Source organism: Cnephaeus nilssonii (genome assembly GCF_951640355.1).
Source record: "Cnephaeus nilssonii genome assembly, chromosome: 8".
NCBI lineage: Eukaryota > Metazoa > Chordata > Mammalia > Chiroptera > Vespertilionidae > Cnephaeus > Cnephaeus nilssonii.
Genome location: NC_137079.1, coordinates 54,202,098 through 54,219,932, shown reverse-complemented (window position 1 = coordinate 54,219,932; position 17,835 = coordinate 54,202,098). Strand labels below are relative to the sequence as shown.

General features: G+C 39.6%; 1 protein-coding gene across 1 annotated transcript; it reads right to left on the bottom strand.

Annotated features, from left to right (window-relative positions):
* Positions 1-16,017: 16,017 nt before the first annotated feature.
* On the bottom strand, positions 16,018-17,181 carry LOC307104572 (T-cell activation inhibitor, mitochondrial-like; the record flags this gene model as incomplete). Its single annotated transcript, XM_079779493.1, is given in 2 exon segments — positions 16,018-16,461; positions 16,465-17,181. Coding segments are annotated over 2 exon segments (1,023 nt in total). The 5' UTR covers positions 17,044-17,181.
* Positions 17,182-17,835: the final 654 nt, after the last annotated feature.

Here is a 17,835-nt window from a genome sequence, read left to right as displayed (position 1 = left end):
AAAAATTTTCCAAAAAAAGTGCACACTATAAATATGAAATTAAAAAGTCAACTCAATTTTAATAATAAACCCTATATTTCAGTGACAATTATTATGATAGATGGCTAATTGGGCAAAATAGGGAAACACAGTTGACTATTTGCATTTTATTTTTCTAAAAATTTCTTTGTTTAAGCTACATTTAAAGTGTGAAGCTTTATATTTTTAAAATCATCACCAATAAAAGAAAACATGCTAAATAATGAATCATATATTCAACAGTTATGTTATAGGAATGGATAGGAGAACTATGATCTTAGTTAAGTAGAAATTAATCAATGTACTCGCTGCCTATGATATCAAAAATGGAGAAAATAATGTAGCTTCCTCATATAAGTAGTATCTGGTAGTATTTTTTTCTTCTGTGTCTGGCTTATTTCACAAACATATTGTCCTCTTTGACTGTGATATATTCAGAAGAAACAGTCAGATCTGTGACTAAGCAATTTCTACAAGGGCCACATTCTCAGGAGTTGACTAGTGTAACTATGACATCCAAGGATCAATAAGAATATGTTTTATCCACTGTCTATGCTGAAATTTAGATTACCTCTTCTATAATCCCTGCCCTGACATGCTGGGGAGAAAGCCAAGAGATAAGGCTGTGTTAATAAGCACGAGAGTACTTCAAGTTTTCAATGGCATTGATTTCATGTTCACTAATCCAATATAAATAGGTAATTGAGCTTCTAGTATTCATGGGATGCTTACTTTGGTTTGATATGGCAGTGGTCAAAGTCCAGTTTCTCTGAACCCTCCCTAACAATTTAAGCGGGTCTGCAAAATATATCTGACTAAGGTAGGAGTTAATTAAGTTATGGCTTAAAGAAAGTGCTAAAATATATGGTAACAGATAATAAAAAAATTAGCCCTGTTTTTCCTATAAATCAAGGGCCCCACATGCAAATGCAGATAACAAAACAAGGCAGACAGCATACATTATTTCAGCATATGACTCTTTATTAAAATTTATTTTTATTGTTGACAGTATTAGAAATGTAACCTAATTTCCACACCTTTGCCCCCCTCCACCCAGCCCCTGCCCCACCCCAGGCCTTTACCACACTATTTTCCTATGTCTGTGGACTATGCATATAAGTTCTTCGGTTAATCTCTTCCTGCACCACCAAACTCCCTTGAGATTTGAGATGTCAGTTTGTTCCATACATCCATGCCTCTGGACATATTTTTTTTCATCAGTTTATTTTGTTCATTAGATTCTACTTATAAGTGAGATCATGTGATGTTTGCCTTTCTCTGACTGGATTGTTTCACTTAATATAACAATCTCCAGCTCCATCCATGCTATTGCAAAGGGTAAGAGATCCTTCTTTTTTATAGCCCATGATATTTCAATGTGTAAATATAACTCAGCTTTTCTATCCACTCATCTATGGATGGGCACTTTGATTGTTTCTAGAGCTTAGCTATTGTAAATAACACTGCTATGAACATTGGGGATGCAAATATTCTTTCTGAGTTCTTAGGATATATTCCCAGAAGTGGGATTTCTATACCAAAAGTCAGTTCCATTTTTTTTTAATGTTTTGAGGAAACTCCATAAAGTTTTCCACCAGGGCTGCGCCAGTCTACATTCCCACCAGCAGTGCACTAGGGTTCCCTTTCTCCCCATCTGCACCAGCACTTGTTTTTTATTGATTTATTGATGGTAGCCAATCTGGCAGTTGTGAGGTAATACCTCCTTGTCTTTTTAATTTGCAACTCTCTAATAATTAGTGACATTGAGCAATTTTTTCATGTCTCTTGCCCATCTGTATGTCCTCTTTGGAAAAGTATCTACTCAGGTCCTTTGCCCTTATTTCAGAGAGGAAGGGAAAGGCAGAGAGAGAGAGAAATGTCATGATGACATGTCAATGATGAAAAAGAATCATTGATTAGCTGCCTCCTGCATGCCCCCTACTGGGGATCTAGCATGCAAGCTGGTCATATGCCCTGACCTGGAATGGAATAATGATTTCCTGGTTCATACTAGTAGGTTGATGCTCTACCACTGAGACACAACAGCTGGACAGTTTTGCACATTTTTTAATTGGATTGTTTGTCTTCCTTTTGTTGAGTAGTAGGAGTTCTTTATGTATTTGGGGAATTAACTCCTTGTCAGATGTATCATTGGTAAATATGTTCTCCCATACAATGAGTTCTTTTTTCATTTTGATGAAAATGAAAATGGTTTCTTTTGCTGTGCAAAAGCTTTTTAGTTTGAGGTAGCTCCATTTGTTTCTTTTTTTTCTTTGTTTTTCTTGCCCTGGGAGATGCATCAGTGAAAATTCTGCTATGTGCGATGTCTGCAATTTTACTGCCTGTTTTCTTCTAGGGTTTTTATGGTTTTCAACTTACATTTCTTTTGTCCATTTTGAGTTTATTCTTGTGTATGGTGTAAGTTGATTTCTAGATTCATTTTTTGCATTATCTGTCCAATTTTCCCAACATCATTTATTGGATAGACTGTATGATCTTGCCTCCTTTGTCAAATATTAATTGATCATAATGGCATGGATCGATTTCTGGGGTCCATCCATCTATATGCCTATTCTTGTGACAGTACCAGACTGTTTTGATTACAACTCTCATCAAAGTGGGAATTAAGGGAACATACCTGAACATAATAAAGGCCATATATGACAAAACCTACATCAAACATCATACTCAACGGGTAAAACTAAAAGTGTATCACTTAACAGGAAGAAGACAGAGATGTGTACTTTTACCACTCTTATTCAACATAGTACTGGAAGATCACAGTGATCAGACAAGAATAAAAAATAAAAGTCAGCCAAATTGAAGAGGAGGAAGAAAAAGTGTCATTATTCACAGATGACATAATATTGTACACAGAAAATCCCAAAGACTCCACTAAAAAACTTCTGGATTTAATAAATGAATTCAGCAAAGTATCAGGATTCAAAATTAACATCCAGAAATCAATTACATTTTAGATACCAATAATGAACTTTCAGAAAGAGAAACTTAAAAAAAAATCCCATTTACCATTGCAACAACAACAACAAAATAATAATAAGATAGCTTGGAGTAAACTTAACCAAGGAGGTAAAAGACCTGCAGCCACTGTGGAGAAAAGTATGGAGTTTCTTAAAAAATCTAAAAATGGAACTCCCATTTGACCCAGTGATCCCACTTCTAGGAATATATCCCAAGAAACTAGAAACACCAATCAGAAAGGATATATGCACCCCTATGTTCATAGCAGCACAATTCACCATAGCTAATATTTGGAAACAGCCTAAATGCCCATCAGCAGATGAGTGGATTAGAAAACTATGGTACATCTACAAAATGGAATACTACGCTGCTATAAAAAAGAAGGAATTTTTACCATTTGCAGCAGCATGGGTGTATCTGGAGAGCATTATGCTAAATGAAATAAGCCAGGCAATGAAAGAAAAATACCACATGATCTCACTCATTTATGGAAAATAACATTATAACCTGATGAACAAAAAGATAGATACAGAGGCAGTAAAGCATCGAACAGACTGTCAAATTACAGTGGGAAGGCTGGGGAGTGTTGGGGTTGGGGGGAAAGAGATCAACCTAAGGACCTGTATGCATGCATATAAGCACAACCAACAGACACAAGATACTGGGGGTTGGGGGTGGGGGGGATAAGGGCATGCGACAGGGGGTAGGGGAGGCTGGGGAAGGTCAATGGGGAAAAAAAGGAGATATTTGTACTACTATATGTAATACTTTAAACAATAAAATAATATTTAAAAAAAGACCTGTACTCAGAAAACTATAGGGTATTGAAAAAAGAAATAAAGGAAGATACATACAAGTGAAAACATATATCGTGTTCATGGATTGGAAGAATTAACACCATTGAGATATCCATGCTACCCAAAGCAATCTATGCATTCAATTGAATCCCTATTAAAATACCATGGGCACATTTTACAGATCTAAAACACATATTCTAAAATTTATATGGAACCAAAAAGACCCTGAATAGCTGCAGCAATCTTGAGAAAGAAGAATAAAATTGGAGGGATCACAATGCCGGATATCAAACTGTACTAAAAAAACATTGTAATCATCAGATGATTCTTAAAGGAAGCTGGCACTATTCTGTTCCATCCAAATGAAGTCAGGGAAAAAATATAGGTCCAAAGTTGCAAGATAGACTTTTGTTTATTTGTTTGCTTTGTCTTTTTTTCTTTTTATTCTTCGTAGAGAGAAATGTTTTGCTTTGTTTTGTTTTTTTTGAAATGTTTGACTTGAGCCACACCAATCACAAAAATGTTAGTAGTAATCCTCAGTTCTCACTTGTATGCTTGAAGAATGTTTATAAAACTTCAGTGAATACCTAATTACCTAATAATTTTGTTAAAATGGAGACACTAATTCAGTAGACCTAGGGTGGCACTTAAGAGTCTAAATTTCTAACAAACTCCAACATGATACCAATGTGGCTGGTCTGTGGATTACACTTATGGTGGTAGCAAGGTACTAGTTCATCTTGAATTAATAAAATTAAATTTTAACCTTCAAATTTTAAAATTTAAGTTGCTAAATGACTAAAGTGATGTTTATTTGTTCAAAGATAAACAGCATAAAGGAGAATATTTTCTATTAACTTTGCCAAGTATTTATAATCTAATTGTCTATCTATTTACAAAACATATACTTGTAGCAATAATTTTTATTTCTGATGTCAATATTATTTTCTGGCCAAAATTTAACTTTAAGTTTATATAGACTTTATAAAAAACAATCATATTGCTCAATACATTACCAAATAATACAAAATAACCATAGTATTGGAGTGAAGTTTTATAAGTAAACCACAAAACCCTGAGTAATGTGTTAAACTGGAGTCTTGTTTCAGAATCATTAATCACACAAGCAATTGTTGATGAGGGAGGGTATATTGTTTCCAGTGTTTGGATATGTTATTTCCCAAAAGAGTTTTTTGTACGATAGTTGAGCATCAAAGGCTGCAATGAGACCAGGGTCATTAAAATTCCGTGTTGCAAATAAAAATGGCTTGTGAACACAGCACATTCTTTTTATATTTAACTTGCCTTCATGCTCCAGAAGCTCTGTTACAATGTAATTGGAAGTCTCAGCTGTCCCATTTAGGATGTCCACTGTTCAATTCAGTGAATCAATGCATTTTCCTAAATGGTGATTGCAATATGCTAGGTTAGCATATGACTACAAAATGATCAGTTCTACATTTATCATTTCTAAAGTAAAGGAAACTACTGGTTTCTCTCTTTTATTTACTTCTAACCGCCCTTATTGATTGTATGATTGCCCACCTACCTGGGCAAAGTTAGGATAAAAAGGATTTTTGCTTGAGTGACTACTACTTAATTTCACTTTGATGACATGTTCATTTCTTAGGAATCCCATTCATTCTAAATCCTCTAACCTTCAACTATGAAGAAATTAACAAAGTAGAAACAGACAATGATAGAATCCCAAGAACACTTGCTTGGAAATAGCCTTCTCTGGAGACTGAAAAGCTTTCAAAATCCAAGGGATTAAATTTGTTGTTCTTGTTAATCCTCACCCGAGGATATTTCTTTTCCCCATTGGTTTTTAGAGAGAGTGGAACGGAGAGATGGGGAGAGAGAGAGAGAGAGAGAGAGAGAGAGAGAGAGAGAGAGAGAGAGAGACATCGATGTGAGAGGGATACATCAAATGTGGGCTGAGGCTCTCCAACTATGCAACACTGGCCAGGGCCAAGGAATTAAATGTTAATGCCTATTGTCATTTTTGGTGCTTGCTATGCCTAAAATGAGTTGAGGATATCAAGAGACAAAATTTATGAAGTGGGATACATACTTAAGACCAGAAAGTGTTTGCCTTGAATAAACTGCCACAAGAATTCTCCACCTATGCCTTTTATGGCAGTGCCAATTAATTTCATTTGTGCTTTATTACATGAAAGTAGTTAGATTTAAAAAAAAAAGAAAACTAGGAATGAAAATTAACATATAAATAAATAACATGTAATAACATTTATCATGTAAATTTAACAAAAGTGCCAGCTCTAATTAATGGCTTTAGTTGCCCCATGGTGAAAACTTTTGGGGTACTTATGAGAAATAAAAAATTAAAATGTGAATGTAGTTGAAAATTTACAAATAGTACTAATTGGTAGTTACAAAATAGGCAAGGGTTTGCAAGGTAAAGCATAGGTAATATAGTTAACAATCCTACCTAATAAAAGAGTAATATGCAAATTGACCGCACCTTCACTACACTCAAGCCACGCCTCTAGTAATAAATATGGCCAATGCTGATAACTTACATGCTATAAGTTGGTGTGCCAAAAAATGGTGCCTCAATAACATTTAATTTGTTTCAATTACTATAGCAATATTGTGTATATAAACATTTCTCATGTTTTCTAAGTTAAATACACACAACAATATTTGTAACACATTTCAATATATAAAAAACATTTCAAAACAATTATTAATAGTGTCCTCATTTTTTATTATTTACTAGAAGCCTGGTGCACGAAATTCGTGCACGGCGGGGGGTTGTCCCTCAGCCCAGCCTGTACCCTCTCCAATCTGGGACTCCTGGAGGGATGTCCGACTGCCCGTTTAGGCCCGATCCTGGTGGGATCGGGCCTAAACGGGCAGTCAGACATCCCTCTCACAATCCAGTACTGCTGGCTCCCAACTGCTTGCCTGCCTGCCTTCCTGATTGCCCCTAACCGCTTCTGCCTGCCAGCCTGATCACCCCCTAACCACTCCGCTGCCAGCCTGGTTGATGCTTAACTGCTCCCCTGCCAGCCTGTTTGCCCCCAACTTCCCTCCTCTGCCAGCCTGGTCACCCCTAACTGCCCTCTCCTGCAGGGTTAATCATCTCCAACTGCCCTCCCTTGCAAGCCTGGTCCCTCACAACTGCCCTCCCTTGCAGGCTGGTGGCTCCCAACTGCCCTCTCCTGCTGGCCATCTTGTGGTGGCCATCTTGTGTCCACATGGGGGCAGGATCTTTGACCACATGGGGGCAGCTATATTGTGTGTTGCAGTGATGATCAATCTGTATATTACTCTTTTATTAGATAGAATAGAGGCCTGGTGCACGGGTGGGGGCCAGCTGGTTTGCCATGAAGGGTGTCACAGATAAGGGTGGGGGTTCCCTTGTGGTGTGGGGCGGCCTGAGCGAGGGGCCTGTGGTGGTTTGCAGGCCGGCCACGCCCCCTGGCAACCCAAGCAGAGGCCCTGGTATCTGGAATTTATTTTCCTTCTACAATTGAAACTTTGTAGCTTGGAGCGGAGCCAAGCCTGGGGCTCTGGCAGTCATTTCTGTGGCAGTTAATTCACCTTCTACAATTGAAACTTTGTAGCCTTAAGTGGGTGAGCCCAGCCAGGGTGTGCGGAAAGCTTTGCTTCCCCTGTTGCCGCCGGCAACCCTGCTGCTCTCTCTAGCTCCATTCTGCCGCCATTTGTTTGAATTTGTTTACCTTCTATAATTGAAACTTTGTAGCTTGAGTGCAGGCTTAGGCCTGCAACGGCTATGGAAAGCTTGGCTTCCTCTGTTACTTGGGAAACCTTGCTCTCTGTGGCTGTAGCCATCTTGGATTGGGGTTAATTTGCATACTCGCCCTGATTGGCTGGTGGGCGTGGCTTGGCTGGTGGGCGTGGCTTATGTAGCGGAGTGATGGTTAATTTGCATATTACCATTTTATTAGAGAGGATAAAAAGTGTTTTTTTTCTTTTTTTAAAATTTCTTTATTGATTAAGGTGTCACATATTTGTCCTCATCCCCCCATTCCCATCCCACACCCCTCCCCATGGATGCCCCAACCCCCTGTTGAACTTAACCATTGGTTAGGCTCATATGGGTGCACACAAGACCTTTGGTTGATCTCTCCCCCCTCCCCCCACCCTCCCCTATCCTCCCTCTGAGGCCCGATAGTCCGATCGATGCCTCCTTGTTTCTGGTTCTGTTCTTGTTCATCAGTCTATGTTGTTCATCATTTCCCCTAGATGAGCGAAATCATGTGTCACTAGAGATATACTTATAAGAATTGAATGTGAGACGAGCAATAATAGTTATGCTGACAGGCAAATGAATCAGTCTGTAGTGAGTTTCTTTCTGGACCAACAGTTCTTTTGAGACCCAATATCAATGTCCACCAGTTCCTTATGAGTACATGTCGGCACTGACCCCTCAGCTCTGGATGGTGGACAAATGGTGGTAATGCAGGTCCGACTCCCTCTGGTTTGGTCTCGGCCGGACCCAGGGGCACGGCTTCACCCGGATCCAGGGGCCCACAGCCTCACCCGGACCCAGGACCCAGCCTCACCCGGATCCAGGGGCACATGGCCTCGCCCAGACCCAGGATTCAGCTTCACCCAGACCCAGGGGCGCATGGCCTCACCCGGACCCAGGGGCGCGTGGCCTCTCCCGGGCCCGGGACCCAGCCTCACCTGGATCCAGGGGCACACGGCCTCGCCCGGACCCGGGATCTAGCTTCCCCCGGACCCAGGGGCACGTGGCCTCACCCGGACCCAGGGGAGTGTGGCCTCTCCCAGACCCAGGGTCGCGTGGCCTCACCCGGATCCAGGGGCCCATGGCCTCACCCGGACCCAGGACCCAGCCTCACCCGGATTCAGGGGCACACGGCCTCACCCAGACCCGGGATCCAGCTTCACCCAGACCCAGGGGCGCGTAGCCTCACCCGGGCCCGGGACCCAGCCTCACCCAGATCCAGGGGCACATGGCCTCACCCAGACCTGGGATCTAGCTTCACCCGGACCCAGGGGCGCATGGCCTCACCCGGACCCAGGGTCGCGTGGAGAGGATAAAAATTGTTTTAAAATAAACAATTTTAGATAGTACATTTGAACTAATGTGATATTCAGTTTATAATTCAATAATGCCCTTAAATATATTTAATCATATAAATAAGTAACATGTAATTTGTAAAATTTTAAAATGTAATAAAAATCATAATTTTATTTCATGCTAAATAAAACATATCTTACCTGTTTTAGGAAGCACAACTAAATAGCAAAAAGGTAACATTTAAGTATATGTTATGGAGTATATTCAATAGTGCTGTTATAATTTTGTTCATTTTTCTCTTAAAATTAACTTACTTATGTTTAAATGTTTCATCGTTTTTTTTCATCATACTACTCACAATATTTTTCAATATTTTTATTTCAAACACTTTCTTGTACAATTTACAAAAGTTTAGTAAAAGATATTTATACCAATAAAATTTAAGTTTTCTTATTAATAATAGTCCAATACAGAGATGTAGATATAGGTATATAGAGAGATGTTATTGAAAGATATCAATGTTTTATAGATATATAGACATAAATATATAGATATATCTGAGTTACCAAAGAAAGGTTGATAGCACAATTATTATTTTAATACTTGAAATAATATATTTTAAAATAGATGATCCTTATACATGTTATATTTAATGAAATATCACAAAGATAAGAGGATGTTAAAACCAGCACAGCAGCTAGTGGTGTTCTGCTATTTGAAAAAAAGTCACTGAAGATGTGCTAATAAACCTACTTTAAAATTCCCTAATTTCTATATATACTAAACTGCACATACTGGATACTCAAAAATAGTTCTGATTTAGCATGAAAATTTTGAAATATATGTTTCATATATTGATAAATTACAATTAAAATAGATTTTTGATCTTTGTAAATTATCAGTGGGGAAACAGCCTTGATAATTATAATCCAATATAATAAAGACATAATATGCAAATTGACTCCAACATACAAAATGGCCACCCCCATGTGGTCAAAGATGGCCGCCCCCATGTGTACACAAGATGGCTGCCACAGGATGGCCAGCAGGGGAGGGCAGTTGGGGGGGACCCAGGCTTGCAAGGGAGGGCAGTTTGGGGGGACCCAGGGCTGCAGGGGAGGGGGTAGGCATGCAGAGGAGGGCAGTTGGTGGGGACCAGGCCTGCAAGGGAGGGCAGTTGGGAGTGACCAGGCCTGCAGGGAAGGGCAGTTGTGGGAAACATGGCCTGCAGGGTAGGGCAGTTGGGGGCAACTAGGCCTGCAGGGGAGGGTAGTTGGGAGCGACCAGGCCTGCAGGGAAAGGCTGTTGGGTGAAACCAGGCCTGCAGGGGAGGGCAGTTGGGGGAGACCAGGCTGGCAGGGGAGGGCAGTTAGGGGTGACTGGGCCAGCAGTGAAGGACAGTTGGAGGTGACCAGGCCTGCAGGGGAGGATAGTTAGGAGCAACCAGGCTGGCAGGGGAGGGCAGTTAGGGGTGACCAGGCTGGTAGGGGAGGGCAGTTAGGGGCAATCGGGCCAGCAGTGGAGCAGTTAGGAGTCTATCAGGCTGGCAAGGGAGTGGTTAGGGGGTGATCAGGCTGGCAGGAAGAAGTAGTTAGGAGCAATCAGGTAGGCAGGCAGGCAGGTAAGCAGTTGGGATCCATCAGTCCTGGATTGTGAGAGGGATGTCCGACTGCCAGCAGGGGAGCAGTTAGGTGGTGATCAGGCTGGCAGGGGCATGGTTAGGGGCAATCAGGCACTTGGACATCCCTTGAGGGGTCCCAGATTGGAGAGGGTGCAGGTTGGGCTGAGGGACACACACCCACCCAGTGCACATATTTTCTGCACTGGGCCTCTAGTCTATATATATAAAAGCCTAATCAACCATTACAACTAGTCGACCAAATGACCAGTTGACCAGTCGCTATGATGATGCACTGACCACCAGGAGGCAGACGCTCAACACAGGAGCTCCCCGCTGGTGGTCAGTGCACTCCCACAGCCAATCTCCCACAGCTGGCCAACTTCTCATGGTCCCTGCCCCCACCCCCTGGCCAACCGGCCCTGATTGGCTCTAATCGCCGGTCAGGCCGAGGGACCCCAAATGTGCATGAATTCATGTACCGAGCTTCTAGTATATACTATATGAGTACTTACTTCTCAGAGGCAGTAACCCTGTTCTTTTCATATTTAGATCTCTTAGGGATTTACAAAGTAATTAGCTAATGAAGGTTCTTTAAAATTAAATCTAAGTGAATTGAAATAATTTAACAAAAATTTATTGAATGCATACTTGATGCCATAAACTATGCCAGACAGCAGACATACAATTATGAAAGAGCTAATATTTTTGCCTTAAGATAACTTAATTGTTAGGACAGACACGCACACACATGAAGTAGCATTGTGTGTAAAAGCTACAGACACAATCCCAGTAGAACAAAATAACAGCATTTTAAAATATATTTTTAGCTGAAACCGGTTTGGCTCAGTGGATAGAGCGTCAGCCTGCAGACTAAAAGGTCCCAGGTTCGATTCCAGTCAAGGGCACGTACCTTGGTTGTGAGCACATACCCAGTAGGGGGCGTGCAGGAGGCAGCTGATCGATGTTTCTCTCTCATCAATGTTTCTAACTCTCTATCTCTCTCCCTTCCTCTCTGTAAAAAATCAATAAAATATATATATTTTTAAAAAAAATATATATATATATATTTATTATTGACTAGGGGCTTAGTGCACAATTTCATGCAACTTTAAAGGAACTGTGGGCCACGAGGCTGTGGTGGGCACAGGGGCAGGTCTCGGCCCATCCTCTGCACCCCCACCCAACCCCTCCCACCACGGCCCCCGGTCCTCTGTCTGCTAGCAATCCTGCTCCCACTGCCACTGTTCCCACCCACTGATCGCGCAGGCCCCTCTTGAACCCGCTGATGGCGCGGAGCAATTAGGGCCGGTTCTGGGAGCAGGTGCGAGAGGTGGCTGCTGGTCCCAATTGCCCATCAAAAGCAGGGGGAGGTAGAGAAGCCCTGAGGGGCAATCGGGGTCAGCCACCACCGCTCGCACTCGCTGATGGTGCTGAGCGAATGGAGCTGCTGCCGGGCCCCAGCAGGGGGTATGAGTGGCTGCTCCAATGCCAGCAGCAGGTGCGAGTGGGGCCAGCACCGGCAGCAGATGTGAGCACTGTGCGGCATTGCAGCACGCGGAAGCAAAGAATTTTCAGTAACCACCAGAAGCTCGCCCTGATGATAGTGACTGGTGCACCACCTTGGTCTGGCACCCACTCACCTGCTCCACCATCCCACTGAGGCCTATGCCCACCATGTTCTGCACGCAGCCCTGGTGGTCAGCACACGTTATAGTGCCCAGTTGTTCGGTTGTTCGGTTGTTCCACCATTTGGTCTATTTGCATATTAGGGTTTTATATATATATTTCAGAGACGAAGGAGAGGGAGAGAGAGATAGAAACATCAATGATGAGAGAGAATCATTGATTGGCTGCCTCCTGCACACCCCACACTGGGGATAGAGCCCACAACCCAGGCATGTGCCCTGACTGGGAATTGAACTGTGACCTCCTGGGTCATAGGTCCATGCTCAACCACTGAGCCACACCAGCTGGGCAAAATAATAGCATTTTTAATCTATGCTTTCAGTGTTAAGTTGCAGCATGCAGGAAAGAATAGGAGTTCATGAAACAAGCGAAAGTCAAAGGATATTTCAGAATGACTAGCTTTGATGAAGGCATCTAAGAATATTATATTCATTAATTTAAGGTTTATTAGATAAAGAGACAAGGTGAATAGGATGAGTCCAGATCTTCGAATCTTATAGAATCTTACATAACACAAGTATGTACAGCTTTAAAGCATGGGTTTTGACAATAGAGAAGCTAATGCTTTCAGCTGGTCTTCTCATTTCCTGTTTTTGAGTGCTTATTTCAGCATCTTCATTGCTAAATTGAAGATAAAACTTAGTTCATGTGGTTTAAAGGACTAAATTTGCTCTTAAGTGTAAATGGCTTTATAGAGTGTCTTATTTATATAAAGAGCCAGAGTTATTTATTTATTTTTAGTAGTTTCAGCATAATTGTTTTTATTATCCCTTTGAAGTTTTTATGCTTACAATTTTGGACATTTTCTCTTAGAAAACATGAAGAAAGTTTTATGCAGCAATGGAGCAAAGAAGTTATATGTTTTAAATGCTAAGGAGGCTTTTTATAAAAATAGGAAATAAGAAAATACATTTTGAAGCTTTAACAAGAGTCCAAGTGAAAATAGAACTTTGTTCCAAAACTAGGTGCACTGTTTTTAAATAAAACAGATTCTTGAGTTTAAGGTTAAAAAAATAAAGATAAAATTATTCATGATTATAATATGATTAAAAAAACTACAAAATGTATGAAGTCATTATTACTTACCTGTTTTATTTTCCTCTAATGTCAAATGCATATTCATATTAAGTCTCTGAAGCTACACAGGAAAACCATATTGTTCAGTGATTGTTAACCTTCACTGTTAGCAATCTTCCACCTCTAAGTTATCCTTTTTACAGTACCCAAATAATCTTTGTTCTAAAACATCAGTTTGGATTTGCCCCCTGCCCACTCTAGGCAAACAAAAGGTTATTCAAATGGCTTAATTTGGCTTCAGAAGCTTTGCATTGAGTCACTACATTGTCACAGAATAGGAAGGGTGCTATCTGGCTTTGAAGTACCCTACAAGAGACATAATCCAGTCAGACAACGACATACATATGAACAGACTGATAAATACATTTGTACACAGAAAGAGTATATGCAAAAGGACAAAGGAACAGTATGTTACTTTACATATATTTGTGGTTGTGTCTCCCTTTTCTCTAAGGTCTTTATTATATTTAGATAGATAGCTGTCTGAAAATTCGGTGGATTAATGTTTGGATGGAAAATAGATGTTTGGCTTTTGTCCAAGATTTTTAAATGACAAATCTACCAACATTTTAGCCATAAATCAGAATCTACAGCCAAATGCTTCAGCATATAATATTTAAGTTTTTGTTGATATATTATGTTTGTCAATTATGGTAATGTTTTAAATTATATTTTAACTTATAAAAGTAAATGAAGACACACTATGAATACTCATTAACATTATTCTGATATTTATTTTATTTCCTTTTTTTAAAATGTACTAGTCCAATGGGAACATTCACATCAAACATGCTTTTATAATATCATTTATATTTTATAATTATGTATATATTTATATTGACTTTATACAAAACATTTCCTCAAACTTTTATCATGAGCATTTAATATTATTACAAATTTTATTATTATAAGGTTATTTATGTGTGCATATTATCTTATCATACGGATACAGAAAAATTACTTAGTAAAGATATATTATTTATTGTGACCCTATGAATGTACACTCAATTTTTGATAGGATTTGTAACATTTTCTTAGAAAAATATATACATTTGGGGCATTATATATATTTTACCCTGTGCTAATGGCTTTCAGGAATAAAAAGTAACATAAGATATGTTACTTATCAGGAAGAATAAATACACACATATACACACAGAAAAAAGATTAAATGGGAGTGTATATTAGTATAATACAATGAAATAAGTAGGTCAAAATCCCTTATGTTTTTAACCCAAATATATTGAACTCATTGCAATTCCCTCTCCCCCTGCTGGCTATAAAAATAAATCCTTATTCATATAAAAATTTCAATGTATATTAGTTACTAAATCTGGTCTATCCCATTAATACTATTTAGAACTTTTTTTTAAAACCTTAAATGTGAGTTTCTATTGCCAATTACTTCTAAAGCATATCTCATTTGTAATTTTATTTTATTTTATTTCTGATTAATATATATTTATTATGTAACAATTAATTTCAAGACAAAGTCCAATTCAAAACATATTACTGATTTTACAAAAGGTATAATCCAAACAATTTTTTCCAATAAATTTTCTTACGTAACCTCCCATCATTTGGCTCTGGAAACAACATTTGTTACATTAGAAAAAAATGTAAGTACAGCTCTTAGGCACAGGTTAAAAGGGATGACACACACACCCTGGAATAATTACAAAACAGTATTTCTTTTGAATACACATTTGAATTTTAAGTTTAAATAACCAGTGTTTTAGATTAATTTAAAACATACTTCAAGAATGCTTTTAAACACATTTTCCTTGTAATGCACTGTGGAAAAAAAATTCCTCTCATTTCTTCTGCAGTAAGAGCCACAAAAATGGTGTCTCAAATAGGATTCACTTTGTCCTCTTGAGAAGCAATGAAGAGGTTCTGGAACTGGTTAAAAATATCCTAAGAGAAGTAGCTGCAGAGAGAGAAGCCCTGTGTCTAGAGTGGCCACACCATGCCCCTTGGGGCAGGGCTGGTTGTCACCACGGGGGCGTCCACACAGCTGCGGACCAGCGGAGGCTCCGAACACTGGTGGGAACAGCAAGGGGTGACAGAATCCTGCCTGACTGGGACCATGTTACCCTTGACCCTACTTGCTGGGAATCTTTGGGAAACAAGAATTTTTCTGGGTCGCGTTTTCCATGGCCACGAATGAGTTACCTCATTAAATGGTTCAGAAAAATTCACAGTCTGTTGGCTTCATGCTACAATTACACTATTTCAATGGGAAGGAAAACTTACAGGTTTAAAACTAAATTCTCTGTCACTGAAGATGTTCAATACCATATATTCATTCAATGGCTTTCCCCCTTCCATTTTTTCTGTTTGGCAAAGTTTCATTATCTAGCTTTTGCTACCCATCAATCTTGTGTTTTGGACATCAAGTATCCACACTGGTTGCAAAATACATGTGTGTACTGATACATGGGATGTGACTGTGAAGATGCATGTTCAATTGGGTTACATATTTACCCACATTCACTCATATAAAAATATGTATCTTTAACACTTACATACCACAAATATGTTCTTTCATCCCAACAGCTTTTTACCTAGTCTTGCCAATCAGATACGAAACACCATAAGATGGGGAGTGAAAACCTTTTTACATACAAGTTTCCCAGAGGAAATTAATTTTTAAAAATTAGTCTACGTTCAAAACAGCAATCAGAAACTTTGTTCTTGTAGTAGGTAAATAATACTGTTATAGCAAATTGTGGACTTAAATAAGTTTAATTTAATAGCTTCTTTCTTAGTTCTTTAAACAATAATACAGATTTGTGTCACTTAATCTTGTCTCCATTTTTCCATCTCCAAGGAATACAGAGGTCTCCGTCTTGCATAACGGAGTAAAAATGTGAAACGCAGAGGTGCATCCCTTGTAGGTAAGGCAGCGACTGCCCCAGAAGTCTCTTACAGCAATCCACCATCTGCTTACTAGAAACGCTGGGCTCCTTATAGAACTTTTCCAGGGAAAATTTCTTTGTTGAAGCCTGTATCAATTCATCTTCAATAACCTTTAACTCGTCTTTCCTCTTCATGTTCTCTCTCGCCTGCTGGGCTCTGGTGAGAATGAACCACTGCAGGTTGGCTGGGTCGCAGAGCGTGGGGATGTTAAAATGCCCGAGTTCATGCAAACTGGGAGCGGATCTGTCCCTGTTGAGGATCATCTGTAAGCCACGCAGACTTTGCGGGTGGAAAGGAGCTCTGTTTTTCAACAGCCTCTTCTAGAACACGTCGAGAAGAGAGTAATACTCGTCCAGCGTCAGCACCGGCTGGAGCTCTTCAATATTAACCACCTGGATGTCCCCCAGAAGGTGGCTTATTTGGTCTTCTAGGAGCATTAGCCTCCTCTGAAGGTCGAAGTAACTTGGTAACCTTTCAAAAAGCTTCGCCCAGTGATGATGGACATCCATGGTTCCCAGCATCACGTGGCCCACTGCACTGATCCCGGGACGGTCTGTAAATATGACTGTACATCCTTTTGCATTTTTAAGTGTTTCCAACTTCTGCTGCGCTAAGCCGCCTAAACTATGCAGCTGGCTCCAGCGATGGGCGAGGCCCCAGCTCCGCGGCCACCTGATACCTGAGAGCTGCAACTGAGGAGACAGTTCATCTGTTAAACGATCTAGTTCTTTTCTAAGTGGCAAACTGTTCTCCAGCTTTTTAATAGCACGTTTCCCATTGTTATCTAACCAGGATGTTAGGGTTGTTTTCATTTTCGAGACATGCTGGAGGTCTTCATCTGGGTCTTTGAATCCAGTAAAGGAGTGGTAAGACTTGTCCCATTTGATGGGCCTGTCAGTCATCCTCTTCGCCTCTTTGGGAGGCTGGGGACGCACATTGCTATTCAAGCTTTGGACATGTTCAACTGATAAACTGCAGGAGTTGAGAATATATAATACTGTGCTTAGCAGATCTCTGGTGTGCAGAGTAAATTTGACTGCTCGAAATTTTATATTTATATAACCATAAATATTGATATATGTATAACTTGACAAGAACAAAATATAAAAAATAATGGCACATCCAATAGAAGCACAAATATGTAAACTTAATAATTTGTAATAACCTAAAGTCTACTTACAATAATAAAATCACCTTTAAATTTATATTAATGTATTATTTAATTAACAGTTTTTCCTCTGGATATATCTTACATTATAGTAACTAATATAAGAGAAACAAATTATACTTTGAAATAATGTCAAATAGGGTTATCATTTGTTATGTTTTTACAGGATTTCATCTCCGTGTAAAGATAAATTACTCTATTGTGGCAAGAAACCATAATATGCTGTCTATCCTTCAAGGAAAATTACAAATTTGTATTTCTTCTTAACATTAAATAAGAAATATAGCAAGAATAAATAGGGGGCAAAATGAACAGGATGGGTATATCCAAGTCATGGCTGTCAGAATTCCAATTTTGCTTCCTAATCTACTCAATGTTGTGTGTAGAGCTAATGTTCAATCCTAATCATAATAGTGACAGCTATCCCGACTCGAAAGGTTGCAAACATGAAAGATAAAGGGTAAATCAATCTTCAGATAATTTCTGTTCTAAGATAGTCTTGGGAGAGATAACAAATCATGCTCCT